Here is a 12,226-nt window from a genome sequence, read left to right on the forward strand (position 1 = left end):
TGGCTCTTCCTCGCTGCACTGTCATTGTTTAAGCGCCATCTAGTTGTGGTCTGGTGATACTGTGGAGGTCCGAATGATCAAATTTGTTACAATTTCGAGCGGCCGTGAATGCAACCTCTGAACCTGCTCTTGTTACCCGGAACAACAACAGTCCTGAAAGTAACATGAAGTATTTCATGTAACTACATGATTGCATGTTACGCAGCGGGCGTTTAATTTGTAAATCCTGTCTATGTAAAGTTATGTTACGGTAGCTTTATATTTTAGACCGATTGTTTAGTGTGAACAGGAGTGTTGGCCATAAATTCAGTGTTGGGTAATTAAAGCGTCTCTCAATGTGTTCCTCTGCTCGCCTGAGACACTTCATGGGTGATGATGGTCCGTTGATCTTGGACGGCGGACTAGCGACTGAGCTGGAGGCGCACGGAGCCAAATTACAGGTAAAATATTTTAAATATATAGTCAGAAAGACAGACATCTGCCTAAACATAGCTCCATATTCCACTGGTTAGCATTGGCTCCTCATTTACAGTCCAAATTTATACCTTGAATTAGAAATACTCCGTCTCAAAGAAAACCAATCACAATCTAACTAAAGTGAAAAAGTTTTGTCCCTATACAGCCGAAACGGGCTCTGTCACTACTATATAATTCTATATATTATACATCTGTAATATTATTATTACTGCTACAGTTTCACATTTTAATGTAGTTGGCTGCAGTAAAACCAGTTTTACTCATTTTAATACAGTTAGTATCTGCAAAGCAGGAAGTAAATACAGCTACCAATAGATGTAGTGCAGTGAAAGTATTCCGTAGCTTATATTTAAACACTAAAGTGCAGTAGAAGTAGCTTAAGTACAATATTTAGGTACATTTGCTAAAAATGTACTTTCCACCGTTACTTTTGCAGTTGATGCAAAAGTTGTTCCATGACTCAACTAGTTAAATTACCTTGATGAATCCACTAGGTGGCGCCATTGGCCGGTGCTTTATGAGATGTGGCTGATGTGAATAAATATTAATTCAAAGGTTGTTTCCATGTATTTTATTAGTCAAACACATCCGGATTTTAAGAATTACAAATGTCTGTGTGTGTCTCACACTCTTAGGGAGATCCTTTGTGGAGCGCCAGGCTGCTGCACACTAATCCCCAGGCCATAAGAGATGCTCACTACAGGTAGGACCATGCTGTGTTTGTGCTGCTACATTAGTCGATTCATCGATTAGTCCATCCAAAGAAAATAAGTCTGTAGCTGTTTTGATAATCAATTAATATTTGAAGTGGTTTTTCAAGCAGAAATGTTAAACATTATCTGGTTCCAGCTTCTCAAATGAGAGAATTGGCTGCTGTTGAATATTAGATAAATATTATAAATTAAATAAATTTAATATTTTGGTGGTTTGTACTGTTGGCCCGACAAAACAAGCCATTTAGTGGCACCATCTTGTGCTCTAGAGTATTTTTCACTGTTTGGGGAGTTTTTTTTTATTATAGACGATTCATTGAGAAAATAATTGGCAGATGAATCAATACTGATAATAATCCTTAGTCATAGCTATAGATATGAGTTTTTAAAAATATGACCACAGCTCATAATGTGTCAACAGCTTTCTCCTTGCTGGCGCTGATGTTATCACCACTGCCACATACCAGGCGAGTGTCACAGGCTTCATCAGTCACCTGGACGTGAGTGCAGAACGGGCCAGAGAGCTGCTGATGTCTGGAGTTCAACTGGCCCGAGAGACGGCGGACACATTTGTCTCTGACAGCTGTCCAACAGGTCCAACACAATACAGGCTGTGATGTGTCTGAAGCTGTGAAAGGCTGCGTCTCTGTCAGCTCTCATGCCCCCTCATTGTGTTCGGTTGTCTTTATCTGTCAAGGGCAGAGACGTCCGCTGGTGGCGGGCTCCGTTGGACCCTACGGGGCCTTTCTACACGACGGCTCTGAGTACACTGGAGCTTACGCAGAGGAGATGACTGTTGAAGTGAGTGGTCACGCTGGCTCCAAGTAATTGTGCAAGCTGAGCGAGGGTGACAAACAGAAAATCCAAACAGGCTGCTGACCTACATTATGACTTATTTAATCACTGACTTATCTGTTAACTTGTTCAGTGCTGATCAAAGGTCTCCGGTGATTTTCCTCTCTTCCAAGGAGCTAAAAGTTTGGCATCGGCCGCAGGTGGACTGCTTGGCAGCAGCAGGGGCTGACCTTGTTGCTTTTGAGACAATCCCAAGTATCAAAGAGGCAGAGGCTGTGGTGGAGCTTCTCAGAGAGTTCCCCAACTCTAAAGCCTGGCTCTCCTTCTCTTGTAAGGTAACCACTAATGATGAACAATGATACACATGGTGTCAGTTCATGGTTAACTAGTGTGCAGTGTTTAAAGTGGCTCAGGTTTTGTACGAAACCTCTGACAGGATGGGACGCATATATCCGATGGCAACCTGTTTACCGATGCCGTGCAGATTGCCAATAGATCCACGCAGCTGGTTGCTGTGGGAGTCAACTGCTGCTCACCAGTGCTGGTGGAGCCTCTGCTGGACTCTGCCAGGTCCGTGCTGAGTCCAGACCTGAGCTGGGTGGTGTACCCCAACAGTGGAGAGGACTGGGACACTGAGCGGGGGTGAGTCAGCAGTCAAGGAGTTTCAATGATCATTAGTACTTTTACCTTTCATACTACAAGTACATTTAGCTGATACTTGTACTTTTAGTGAGATCAAATGTTTCTACTTTTAGCAAACAGTACAAGTTCTTCTTCCACACTGCTGTTTTCTTTTTCCCTTCAAAAGGTGGCTAACATCAGAGGAAAGGTCAGGGTCGATACCTGGACTCAGTCATAAGTGGATGAAGCAAGGTGCTGCTTTGATAGGTAAGATGAACTGTTTTTCTCTCCCACTAACTGTTGTTCTTTTCTGATTTCTCTCTGATGAGGGTCTTTTTTGTCCACCAGGAGGATGCTGCCGTATCAGCCCCACTCACACAGCACAGCTACGACGAGAGTTAAAAGGAAGTGACACGTGTCCGGCCTCTGCAGTGTGACGGTGCTCGCTGCGAAGGAAGATATCTGTTGCGGGAGTTTATAAAAATCTTAATTTATTGTAAAACAAATAAATAAACCACTACACCAAATCACACAATAATGTCTGCGGTGGGTCAAAGACAAGTGACACCACAAAAAGGTGCAAACAGAAAGGTGAGAACAAACAGTGGCTGTACATGAACGTGAAAATAAACCAAATAAAGCAAATAAACCATGCAGTCTTCACTTTCCTGGTTTCACATTTTGACTGATTTAAGGATTGAGGAATTCTGCTATCACCTCTGTACAGCTCCTGACTTTTAAAAACACTGGGGTCGTCTACGCAACAGTCTCACTGCACGTTTCACGAAGCACAACGACATGTCAGCTGCTTTCACAACACTTGAACTGGACGGCATTTCCACTGAACCTAACCACTGTACGCCAGGCGCAAAACAAGCCCACTCAATGAACTAGAACAGAATTTACAGCGAATGTGTTAATGTCATGTATTTCCCAGACGGCGCTGGCTCAATGTAAGGTGCACTCTTACAGTATCACTGCAGTGAGTTTGAGATGGTGCCATATAACCGGAGTTAAATAAAGAGAAGTGTGTATGTGAGTAGTAGTAGGGTGAAACTAAAATAATCCTGTAGTGTGAACATGTCCCTCTGTCAGCACAACACAGGGTTAGACAAAATAACAGAAACATCTGACAATACATTACAGTGCCTGTGGATATAACGCCACTCAAAGCTCATGTTATCCAGATTTTTAAAAAAGAAGTTCATTTGTGAGGCTGTAGTTTGATGTGCTGTTTACTCCTCACCTATGTCAGTGTATATTTTTTTGTTTGCCACATGTCATCATGAGTTTTGAGACTTTATCCCTCTGTTTAACGCAGTACTCTTTACCTACCTCACCTACTGATGCATTAGCAACTCAGACAGCAACTGAGCCATCTGCCTCAACACGCTGTATGGAAAAGGCCAAAACAGTAACAGTACGACCTTGATTGACTGACGCGCGCTGCTAAATGCTCATTTCATGTGGTTCAGTTGTGTAGCTGCTGTTAATGATTTTAAATTGTAGTTGATGTGCCATTCACAGACAGGCTAAATGACAGAGAGGTGGCAAAGGAAGAAGTTTCAGTAGGCTTGACTGAAGCACTAAAACAATACAGCCCCAAAAATGACAATTGACTTGAACCTTTATGTGACGTCTTAAAAAAATATCAATTCACCGATGTTTAAGTATAGGTCAAGTAATATTCTACCTTTTCTTATTGTTAACAAATCCAATGAAAAGACCACAACCAACGATAAACTGATCCTATAAACAAGCGTCCGTGTGTTCAAAGCCTGACATGTTGTTCCTCTGCGCCACACAGCGCCCTTGTTAAAGCACATCAGTAAGTTGCATTCTTGTACTGGGCTCCTTCCCAGATGATCTGTCCTGTCGCTGATGATACTCGCTAGTGCACAATATGTGTATTAATCTGCTGCTATAAAAAAAGCAGCTATAATCAATATTTTTATAATCGCAATGTATGAAACAGCCATGAAAACAGCGTGACATCATTTTGACTCAGTGGAGCTTAAGTGGTTTGGTTCACTGTCACCGATATCATACCATCGTTTGTCAGCAACAGCTGTTTTCAGTTAAAAAGCTTTAAAAACCCACTGAGCACTGGGTGCTCTGCACCCTGATAGCAGGCAGTCACAGTTAGCGACTAGCTGGTGAACACAGTGATGCTTTTAGCAGCCGCTGCCCCCAAGTGGCCGAAAAATTGCCATTTTAAAAAAGACTTACATCTTGAGTAGTACTGAATGGGCTTTGGATGGAGCGCCACAGACAAAGTCAATAAGCAATAAGAGACTTGTTTATTGTTGGCTTTGGTCTTTGCATGGGTTTTGTTGATGGTAAAATATAGAAAAACACCTTATGCCACTGTACTGTATTGTGATGTGTGTTATTTACCCCCCCATCCCACCATGTCCCCATAAACCTTTTCAGTCTGTGATGTCTTCTTCAAGATCGCTGTCAGGGGAGCTCCTCTGTCTGTACTCTGTGGTGTTGGACAGGCGTTTCCAGCTGGTCTCCTTCTGACTCCCCATGCTGTGTGATCGTCCCAGGTAGGCCAGGCGCTTGGAGGACGTTCTCTCCTCCGTATCCTCTGAGACGCTTCCATGGGCCCGCTCTGTGCCCGAATGCTGGAGGTCGTGGCGTAGGTTCTCCAAGTTCAGAGCCCAGGGGCCGAGCTTCTGCCAGTTCACCCTCTGGAAGGCCATGATACAGTGCAGGTTGCCACCCACCTGTGGGCGAGTGAATGTTATGTCAGTTCAACACTCACCTGGATATGTTGACATAATCAGTAACATTTTAAAACGTCAGCTGTGAGAATGAGAACCTTTTTGGTTTTGCGGCGCTGAATGCCCCTCTCTGTGTGACGGATGTCCAGGTATTCTGGATTTTGCGTGTTGAGGTCAGTCACAATATCCATCCATCTGAAAAGAGAGGCTTCGTGTTACACAGCTCAGCTACAGTACATTATCAAATATAGCAGAAAAGGAACAGAATGAGAGCTTACTTTTTACAGTGGATAGCTGGGTGTTTCCTACTGGGCTCACCAATGAGGACCCAGTACTCCATTTCATTTGTGGGTAAAGGGCCCCTTTTCACAACACAGAACACTCAGTCAATTCAGCTTAAACAATTAGTCAATGAATCAATCAGCAGAAAAATAACCAACTATTTTGAGAACTGATTATCATTTTAGTCATTTTAAAGCAGAGACCATCGCAAAATGCTTAACAGCCTCTTATTATGGCTTCACTTATGTCAAGATTTTCAGCTTTTGTCTGTTTTGTCTTAAGGCTTTAGACCAGCCCTCTGTCATCTCATAACCGACAAAGGCATTCAGTGATGTGACCCACCTATAGGCCTTCGCTGCTTTGAGTGGCGTGGCCTCAAAGCCCACTGGGCAGAAGTAGTGGTTCTGGCAGTGGTAAATGTAGGCCATAGACTCATCCTTCAGCCCTTGTGTCAGTTTCAGCAACGCTCCTTCGGCTAAACAGATTAGAGCGGTTATCACTTCTGTTTTATGTCTTTCTGAGCCAGCATGTTGTTGAGTTTTAGAGCTGACGGGCTCACCTGTTTCTCCTGCTGTCTTGTGTTTCCCATGTGGTTTGTACAGAATGTAGGAGCAACCTCGCACGCGGAAATTGTCATTGATTTGTCTGAACCACCTGTGACAGAAACGCAGTGATTGCTGAGCTGCATGCACTTCCAAAAACCAAGTGATCATTTAGGGGGGCTATACAAGTAGTTTTGTGTTACCGCATTAGAGTAGCGTTGCCAGTGAAGGGACCAAACTTGATTTCTTCAAAAGGCGGCTGGAAACCCAGAATATGCAGAGCTTCCTCCTGAGAGATGGGTGGAAGACTGACGATGCAAATAAACACACATTTAGTGCCTCAGGAGCTGTGTTTCCACATCAAGTCTGACAGACGGCATTACGTGCTGCTCACCTCCCTGCACCCAGAGTGCTGTACAAGAAATTCCAGCAGGACACCAATGAAGAGATTCCACACGAAGTCTTGTACTGTGGCCGACTGATGCAGTACCTGAAGCAGAAAACAGCCCCCAGCACATACAAATCCACAGAATAAATTAGTGTTTTGAAACAAACAGCACTCCTACAGCCTGATGAGGAGTTCACTGCACTCTGTCTCTCTTTAAAATACAACATTACCATCTTCTGAGGTCGAGCACTTTTCTCTGTTTGATCTCCTCCAGTGAGGCATGAGAAGGGACGTCTTGCAGATTTCTACTCGGTCTGTCTGACGACTTCATCTTCTTGGTGCTGCACTTCTTCACATTGCCTGAAATACAGCATTAGTCAGTGCAGGCTGACAGTTGAATAGCTGGTAAATGATCAAAACCTTTCATGATGTTTAAAAGACAAAAGGCAGGTTTGTGTGACGGCAAGAGTGCGAACATTATGACAAATTGTACACATCTATATGATGGGCTTCTATAATGATAGTTGTCTCACTTGTTCTTATTTTTCTAGTGAGCACAGCATTGAAGTCTGTGGTATCAATCTCCCAGGCCAGAACAGGCTTAGTGTGGCCGGAGGACACTTCCAACATGTCACAGTCCCCGTCTGATCCCACATGGGCCCCTCCAGACTCCCCGCTGCTGAAGTCAACTGAGGCTTTGGGCTTCACAAGGGACAGTCCATCGTCCTGCTTGTTCTGGGCCATGTCCCTGGCTGTGTTTGGGGGGCAGTACACAGAGGCAGCTTGGTTGAGAAGAGCATAATCGGAGCAGACCGTGTAGAACTTCTCTCGGGAGTGTGTGACCGGGCAGGTCCACGGCAGGTGGAGCTCGGCACTCGAAGCCCTCCTTACTCTCGCAGTGTCCCGGGCGAGGGAGCTGAGCAGACCGTGTTCCTCCTCCCCATCGGTGGGCCTTTGCAGCCCTGACGGTTCTGCTGGCCCAGATAGGTTTGCTCCTTGACCTTCTGATGTGTTAGGCATTGAACAGCCACTTATATGATGGATGACAGAATTAGCAGAAGGTGATTGTGATGTTGATGTCTTTTCTGGGGATGAAAGCACAGGCATTTATAGAAACACTACAGAGATATAAAAGGAAGACGGAGGAGCAGTGACAGAGTCCCAACATCAGGAGGAGAAATCTTATCACATAAACGATCTTTGTTCAGCGGTTCTCAAAGTCGTAACCCTGAATGTCACTGTTCTAAAATTAGATAGCACCACACATCTTTAAGCTACAATAAGTCACCTATTGAGAAAACAGGCTGCAGTGGCTCTTATTAGCCTCCTACAGTTAGCTACGGGGTTATTGAACATCCACTAACATTTCACCTGTGTAGTCGCTGTGGTGGAGGTGAACACACAGCTACAGCTACCAGTGCTGTGTGGTGGTTAGCAGATGTAAACACGCCCAGCCGTTACGTTATTTTTTTCATCATACCTTGTGCAATGTCTTAGGACCAAACGGGGCAGGGAGTTGGCACCACGTCAAGCAAACCACATGTCACTAAACCAAGGTGCACATTAGCCTGAGACATGTTAAATATAAGCGATAATAATTCAGAAACGTCGTCCTCCTGACCCGCATCCTCTTCCTGTACAGGTTCAACGGACTAGACCATTCCCAGTGACAACCGGGGTGTCCGAAAATAATTAACACTAGATAATAAATACATTTAAAAAAAAATCATTGTAACAAATAGCTCAAGAGCAACTGTTCTTTTATGTGATCACCACTCTATTTTATGCATTATATCAAATTTACTGAAAATACAGCCTCCGTGTCACTTTCGTAGTGCAAACAACCCATGTGAGCGCGACATGGAATGAACCTACAATTTACAACCAATCACAGGAGCGACTGCGGTGCTTCTTTAAACTTTACTTTACAGACTGAAGGTGAGTAGTTTCGTCTTCACTGGCCACTGTTCTATAATTATTTTAACGCCAAAGCAACAATTGCTCCATCTTATAACAAGTGTTAAATGAATTGAAAATACTTGAGTACTGACAAAAATTCTGCGACGGTAACATTTGGCTACAAAATGGTCGAGAAACATCTTGTCTTAGTTGTCAGTGCAAAACTTTTTAGTTCAGAAAGCTGATTTTGCATGAAAGAAAATAACGTTAACGTAATGAACGGGGAGGTTCATACAACATAACTCATCTGATCTCAACTATCACTGGAGAGTGTGCCTGTCAGTAGAATTCACAGGTGGCACTCTGAATAACGGGGAAAAAAGAAGAACCATAATGCATCACATGGCAAAACATGGAATCTTATCTAATAATGAAACTGTCACAACAAAATAGCTCCTCTATATGTGTGACCATCTCATGTTCATCTTTCCTAGGCTCTGCAAAAGTGTGAATAACTTAATGAGAATGAATAAACGTTTAGTTCACTCACATAACCTTGAAAATCAGTGTCACAGAAACCCACAGGAGAGATGGAATTAAAAATGCTATGATATTTAGTAATCAGACGGGAAATGTGCACCTTTACGGAAAGCCAATGAGGTCAATATTCGCATTGCAATTTTTCCTGACATTCTGTGTTTTAGATGTTTGTTTTCATGGTTTTATGTCATATTCTTAATCAGCATTGCAAATAGCAGTTGGCATTTGTGAATGCTGGAGGAAATTCTTCAGACTCAGACAGCTCTGAATGCTGAAGCAGCTTTAAAAGAGAACTCCAGTATTTTTAAATCTGGACTCAGTTTTGACATATTTCTGTCTTGGTTTACTTGTAGGTACACAGACGGGCTGCAAACGAGCTACAATGGTTGTAATGTAATCCTTCGAGGCAACTGCATCAGTCAAAGTCAGTTAATTAAAAGCTTGTTTTTGCCACTGACAGGCTCAGATTTTTATTCCATGTGTCTGACAACATTACAGAAAAGGATCTCTGCAGAGTAGTATCATAAGATTCTTTGTGTTTAACTAGAAACAGCCGTTATATCGCTCATTTCAGAGCCACCAGACTCCATTGACAAAAACAGTAATTTTACCAAGGCTACCTCGCTTGGTTAGTTTGTTTTTTTGTTATTGTGTGACTTAGATGTTTTAAAAAGTTACTTTGGATCTCAACTAAGGTGTTAAAACACCAAAGTCACAGTAACTGGACCAACAACTCCCATGTTCTGTGAGGTAAAATTACTGCTAGTGTCAAGTGAGTCTGGTGGGTTTGAAGACAAATGGAGATGGATAAACAAAAAGGATGTTACAGGTCTGTCTCTGCAGGGATCCTTTCTGTAATGTTGTCAGACACATAGAATAACAATCTGAGCCTGACAGGGGTAAAAACAAGCACTTTAAGTGGACATGTGAGGGTTACATCACAGCCAGGTGTGGCAATCTACTGGACCAATTCCAAAAGTTTTTCAAACTACTAGTAATTTTGAACCCAAAATATGTGAAAATCGGGCCCAGGTTTTAAAATACCAGAGTTATCAAACAACCTTTGACAGACTAAATGAGTGTGATAATGTGATTTTGGAAATGTGGATTTTACAGAAGACCATGGCACGGAAGCAGGTGATCATCGACACAGACTGCGGCATAGACGATGCTCAGGCTATAATGATGGCCTTGGCAGCACCCAACATTCAGGTCGTGGGCATCACCTGTGTGTTTGGGAACGCAGCGGTCGAGAATGTGTGTCAGAATGTTTTGAGGGTGCTCTCTGTCTGTGAACATGTGGGGGTAAGTTCACTGAAGCTGGATTTAAATGCCCAGATAAACAGTTTCATATTTCTATACTTTTTTTGTCTTTATATTTAATTCTTGTCTCACTCGTTTTTTTTACATAATAAACAAAAATACTAGTATTCAGTTAGGCAGAGCCCCATGTCTGCCAATAAATTCTGCTGAGCACAACTTTTTTTGTAGATTCCAGTGTTTCGAGGTTCTAGTGGTCCTCTGGTTGGAGCCATTCACCCATGTAGTGACCACTTTGGAACTGATGGACTTGGGGATGTGATTAAAGACATAGACCCACAGTGGGAGGAGAAAATCCAGAGAGAGCATGCAGTCAATGCAATGATTAGGCTGGTGACTGAGAACCAGAAGCAGGTGAGAAACCTCTCTGTGGCCTGCCTATAATGTATGACAGTTTTCTGGCATTGTCCCACCAAAACGTGCTTTTCCACAGATTTCCCTGGTGGCCCTTGGCCCCCTCACTAATCTGGCATTGGCTGTTAGACTGGATCCATGTTTTCCCCAAAAGCTCAAAGATCTGTATATTATGGGTGGCAACATGGAAGGTAAAACCCCCACATGATTACAGTTTGTTTTTGAAACATGTAGGCTTATGCCACTTGATTTTGTCTTTGCAGGGAAAGGAAACGTGACGCTATGTGCAGAGTTCAACTTTGCAATGGATCCAGAGTCTGCCTACATTGTTCTTGAAGAGTTTCTCTGCCCCACATACCTGGCATCATGGGAATATTCCTGCAGAAATGCACTGACGTGGGTAAGATGCGTGCCTAAGAAGAACAACATAACCCTGCATGGCCGTTCCACCTAAAACTGATTTCATTCATTCTGCTTGTGCAGGAGTTCTTTGAAGAGTTGATCAACCAGGATGCACCTGCTGCACGCTTTATGAAGACGATAACATCTAAATGTTGGGCTTACTCCAAGGAGGCTTTGAGGACTAGACGTAGCGTGTACTTCGGGCCTGGCTTCGTCTCTTACGATGCCTATGCGATGGCGGCCTGTATCGACGGCAGCGTGGTAACAGAGAGAATCGACTGTCCTGTTCGCGTGGAGCTGCAGGGTTCGATCTGTCGTGGTATGATGGCGTTAGATCGCACAAATGAGCTGAAGAAGAGTCACAGTGTGTTTGTTTTGACTAAATGTGATGTTGCCAAGTTCAGTCAGTTACTCATGGAGTCTGTTCGACAACCTTGTAAGAAGTAATCCTTAGTGAAAAAAAGACCCTGAATCTAATTGATTTTCAATATATTGAATAAAAATGAGATATTTTGCTGAAATCCTTCACTTTATCCTATGCAGAAATGCCATGACGCACACAGAACACAACAGAAAGGACTTATAAATCAGTTTGATCACTCTGAAGAACCAAACTTGGTTCAAGTCAGCACCATTATTTTTCTGAGTAAAAAATGTCATTAATTAATTAAATTAATTAGTTTGAACTAGCTGTGAAAACTGTATACATTTCTTAGAGTGAGCTGATTATTCAAGAAAATAAAGGCAGCAGCTTTAGCATTGTCAGCAAAATGTTTAAAATGCCTCAATTAAAACAAATACAAATTCTTATGGCTGTGACGTCTATCAGATTTCATGTAAATATACAGCTCAGAAAACAATAACATGATCACTAAAAGTGCATACAGTGTTTAAACTCTGTGTAAGTGCAGGTAGTATAATAACTGTAAGCAGACTTTAATTACAGCGTTGACAGATCATAGTACAAATTATGCAATATTCTCTACAGTACTGTGAAAGGGTGTCAAACAGATAACTTGCAGTTTGACAAACATTTTGAAGAATCAGTGGTCTGATGTAAGTTGTGGAGGAAAATCTAGAACAAATAAAGAAACTGACGAGAAAGAATTAGTCTCTGAGTGTTTAATGCAGCTCAGTCTTTGTACATAGGACCGAAACCATACA

General features: G+C 42.8%; 3 protein-coding genes across 3 annotated transcripts; 2 read left to right on the forward strand and 1 right to left on the reverse strand.

Annotated features, from left to right (window-relative positions):
- Nucleotides 1-165: 165 nt before the first annotated feature.
- On the forward strand, nt 166-3,259 carry LOC139203217 (uncharacterized). Its single transcript, XM_070832905.1, has 8 exons — nt 166-440; nt 1,113-1,180; nt 1,612-1,784; nt 1,888-1,991; nt 2,159-2,320; nt 2,422-2,627; nt 2,794-2,873; nt 2,955-3,259. The coding sequence occupies exons 1-8, from the start codon at nt 336-338 to the stop codon at nt 3,041-3,043; spliced, it is 987 nt and encodes a 328-aa protein (XP_070689006.1). The 5' UTR covers nt 166-335; the 3' UTR covers nt 3,044-3,259.
- A 1,646-nt stretch (nt 3,260-4,905) lies between these two features.
- Nucleotides 4,906-8,158, reverse strand: LOC139203037 (basic immunoglobulin-like variable motif-containing protein). The gene is made up of 10 exons (XM_070832665.1): nt 8,028-8,158; nt 7,081-7,632; nt 6,778-6,907; nt 6,554-6,649; nt 6,363-6,467; nt 6,177-6,271; nt 5,960-6,092; nt 5,614-5,697; nt 5,434-5,530; nt 4,906-5,338 (listed from the first exon to the last, which is right to left on the reverse strand). Exons 2-10 carry the CDS (start codon nt 7,565-7,567, stop codon nt 5,036-5,038), a joined length of 1,530 nt encoding a protein of 509 aa, XP_070688766.1. The 5' UTR covers nt 7,568-7,632; nt 8,028-8,158; the 3' UTR covers nt 4,906-5,035.
- Nucleotides 8,159-10,106: 1,948 nt separating this feature from the next.
- Nucleotides 10,107-12,169, forward strand: LOC139202828 (inosine-uridine preferring nucleoside hydrolase). Its single transcript, XM_070832415.1, has 5 exons — nt 10,107-10,291; nt 10,478-10,660; nt 10,740-10,851; nt 10,924-11,060; nt 11,144-12,169. The coding sequence occupies exons 1-5, from the start codon at nt 10,109-10,111 to the stop codon at nt 11,507-11,509; spliced, it is 981 nt and encodes a 326-aa protein (XP_070688516.1). The 5' UTR covers nt 10,107-10,108; the 3' UTR covers nt 11,510-12,169.
- Nucleotides 12,170-12,226: the final 57 nt, after the last annotated feature.

This window comes from Pempheris klunzingeri, chromosome 6, assembly GCF_042242105.1.
Source record: "Pempheris klunzingeri isolate RE-2024b chromosome 6, fPemKlu1.hap1, whole genome shotgun sequence".
NCBI classification, from domain to species: domain Eukaryota; kingdom Metazoa; phylum Chordata; class Actinopteri; order Acropomatiformes; family Pempheridae; genus Pempheris; species Pempheris klunzingeri.

What these genes read in the sequence shown, in the direction of transcription:
- LOC139203217 (XM_070832905.1), top strand. Translation starts at nt 336, where the DNA reads ATGTGTTCCTCTGCTCGCCTGAGACACTTCATGGGTGATGATGGTCCG. An exon ending in CAGAGGAGATGACTGTTGAA is followed by an intron (nt 1,992 to 2,158) that starts GTGAGTGGTCAC and finishes CTCTCTTCCAAG; the next exon opens with GAGCTAAAAGTTTGGCATCG. An exon ending in GGCTCTCCTTCTCTTGTAAG is followed by an intron (nt 2,321 to 2,421) that starts GTAACCACTAAT and finishes AACCTCTGACAG; the next exon opens with GATGGGACGCATATATCCGA.
- LOC139203037 (XM_070832665.1), bottom strand. Translation starts at nt 7,567, where the DNA reads ATGCCTAACACATCAGAAGGTCAAGGAGCAAACCTATCTGGGCCAGCA. An exon ending in GTGCTCGACCTCAGAAGATG is followed by an intron (nt 6,650 to 6,777) that starts GTAATGTTGTAT and finishes TTTCTGCTTCAG; the next exon opens with GTACTGCATCAGTCGGCCAC. An exon ending in CCAGCTATCCACTGTAAAAA is followed by an intron (nt 5,531 to 5,613) that starts GTAAGCTCTCAT and finishes CTCTCTTTTCAG; the next exon opens with ATGGATGGATATTGTGACTG.
- LOC139202828 (XM_070832415.1), top strand. Translation starts at nt 10,109, where the DNA reads ATGGCACGGAAGCAGGTGATCATCGACACAGACTGCGGCATAGACGAT. An exon ending in TGACTGAGAACCAGAAGCAG is followed by an intron (nt 10,661 to 10,739) that starts GTGAGAAACCTC and finishes GCTTTTCCACAG; the next exon opens with ATTTCCCTGGTGGCCCTTGG. An exon ending in TATGGGTGGCAACATGGAAG is followed by an intron (nt 10,852 to 10,923) that starts GTAAAACCCCCA and finishes TTGTCTTTGCAG; the next exon opens with GGAAAGGAAACGTGACGCTA.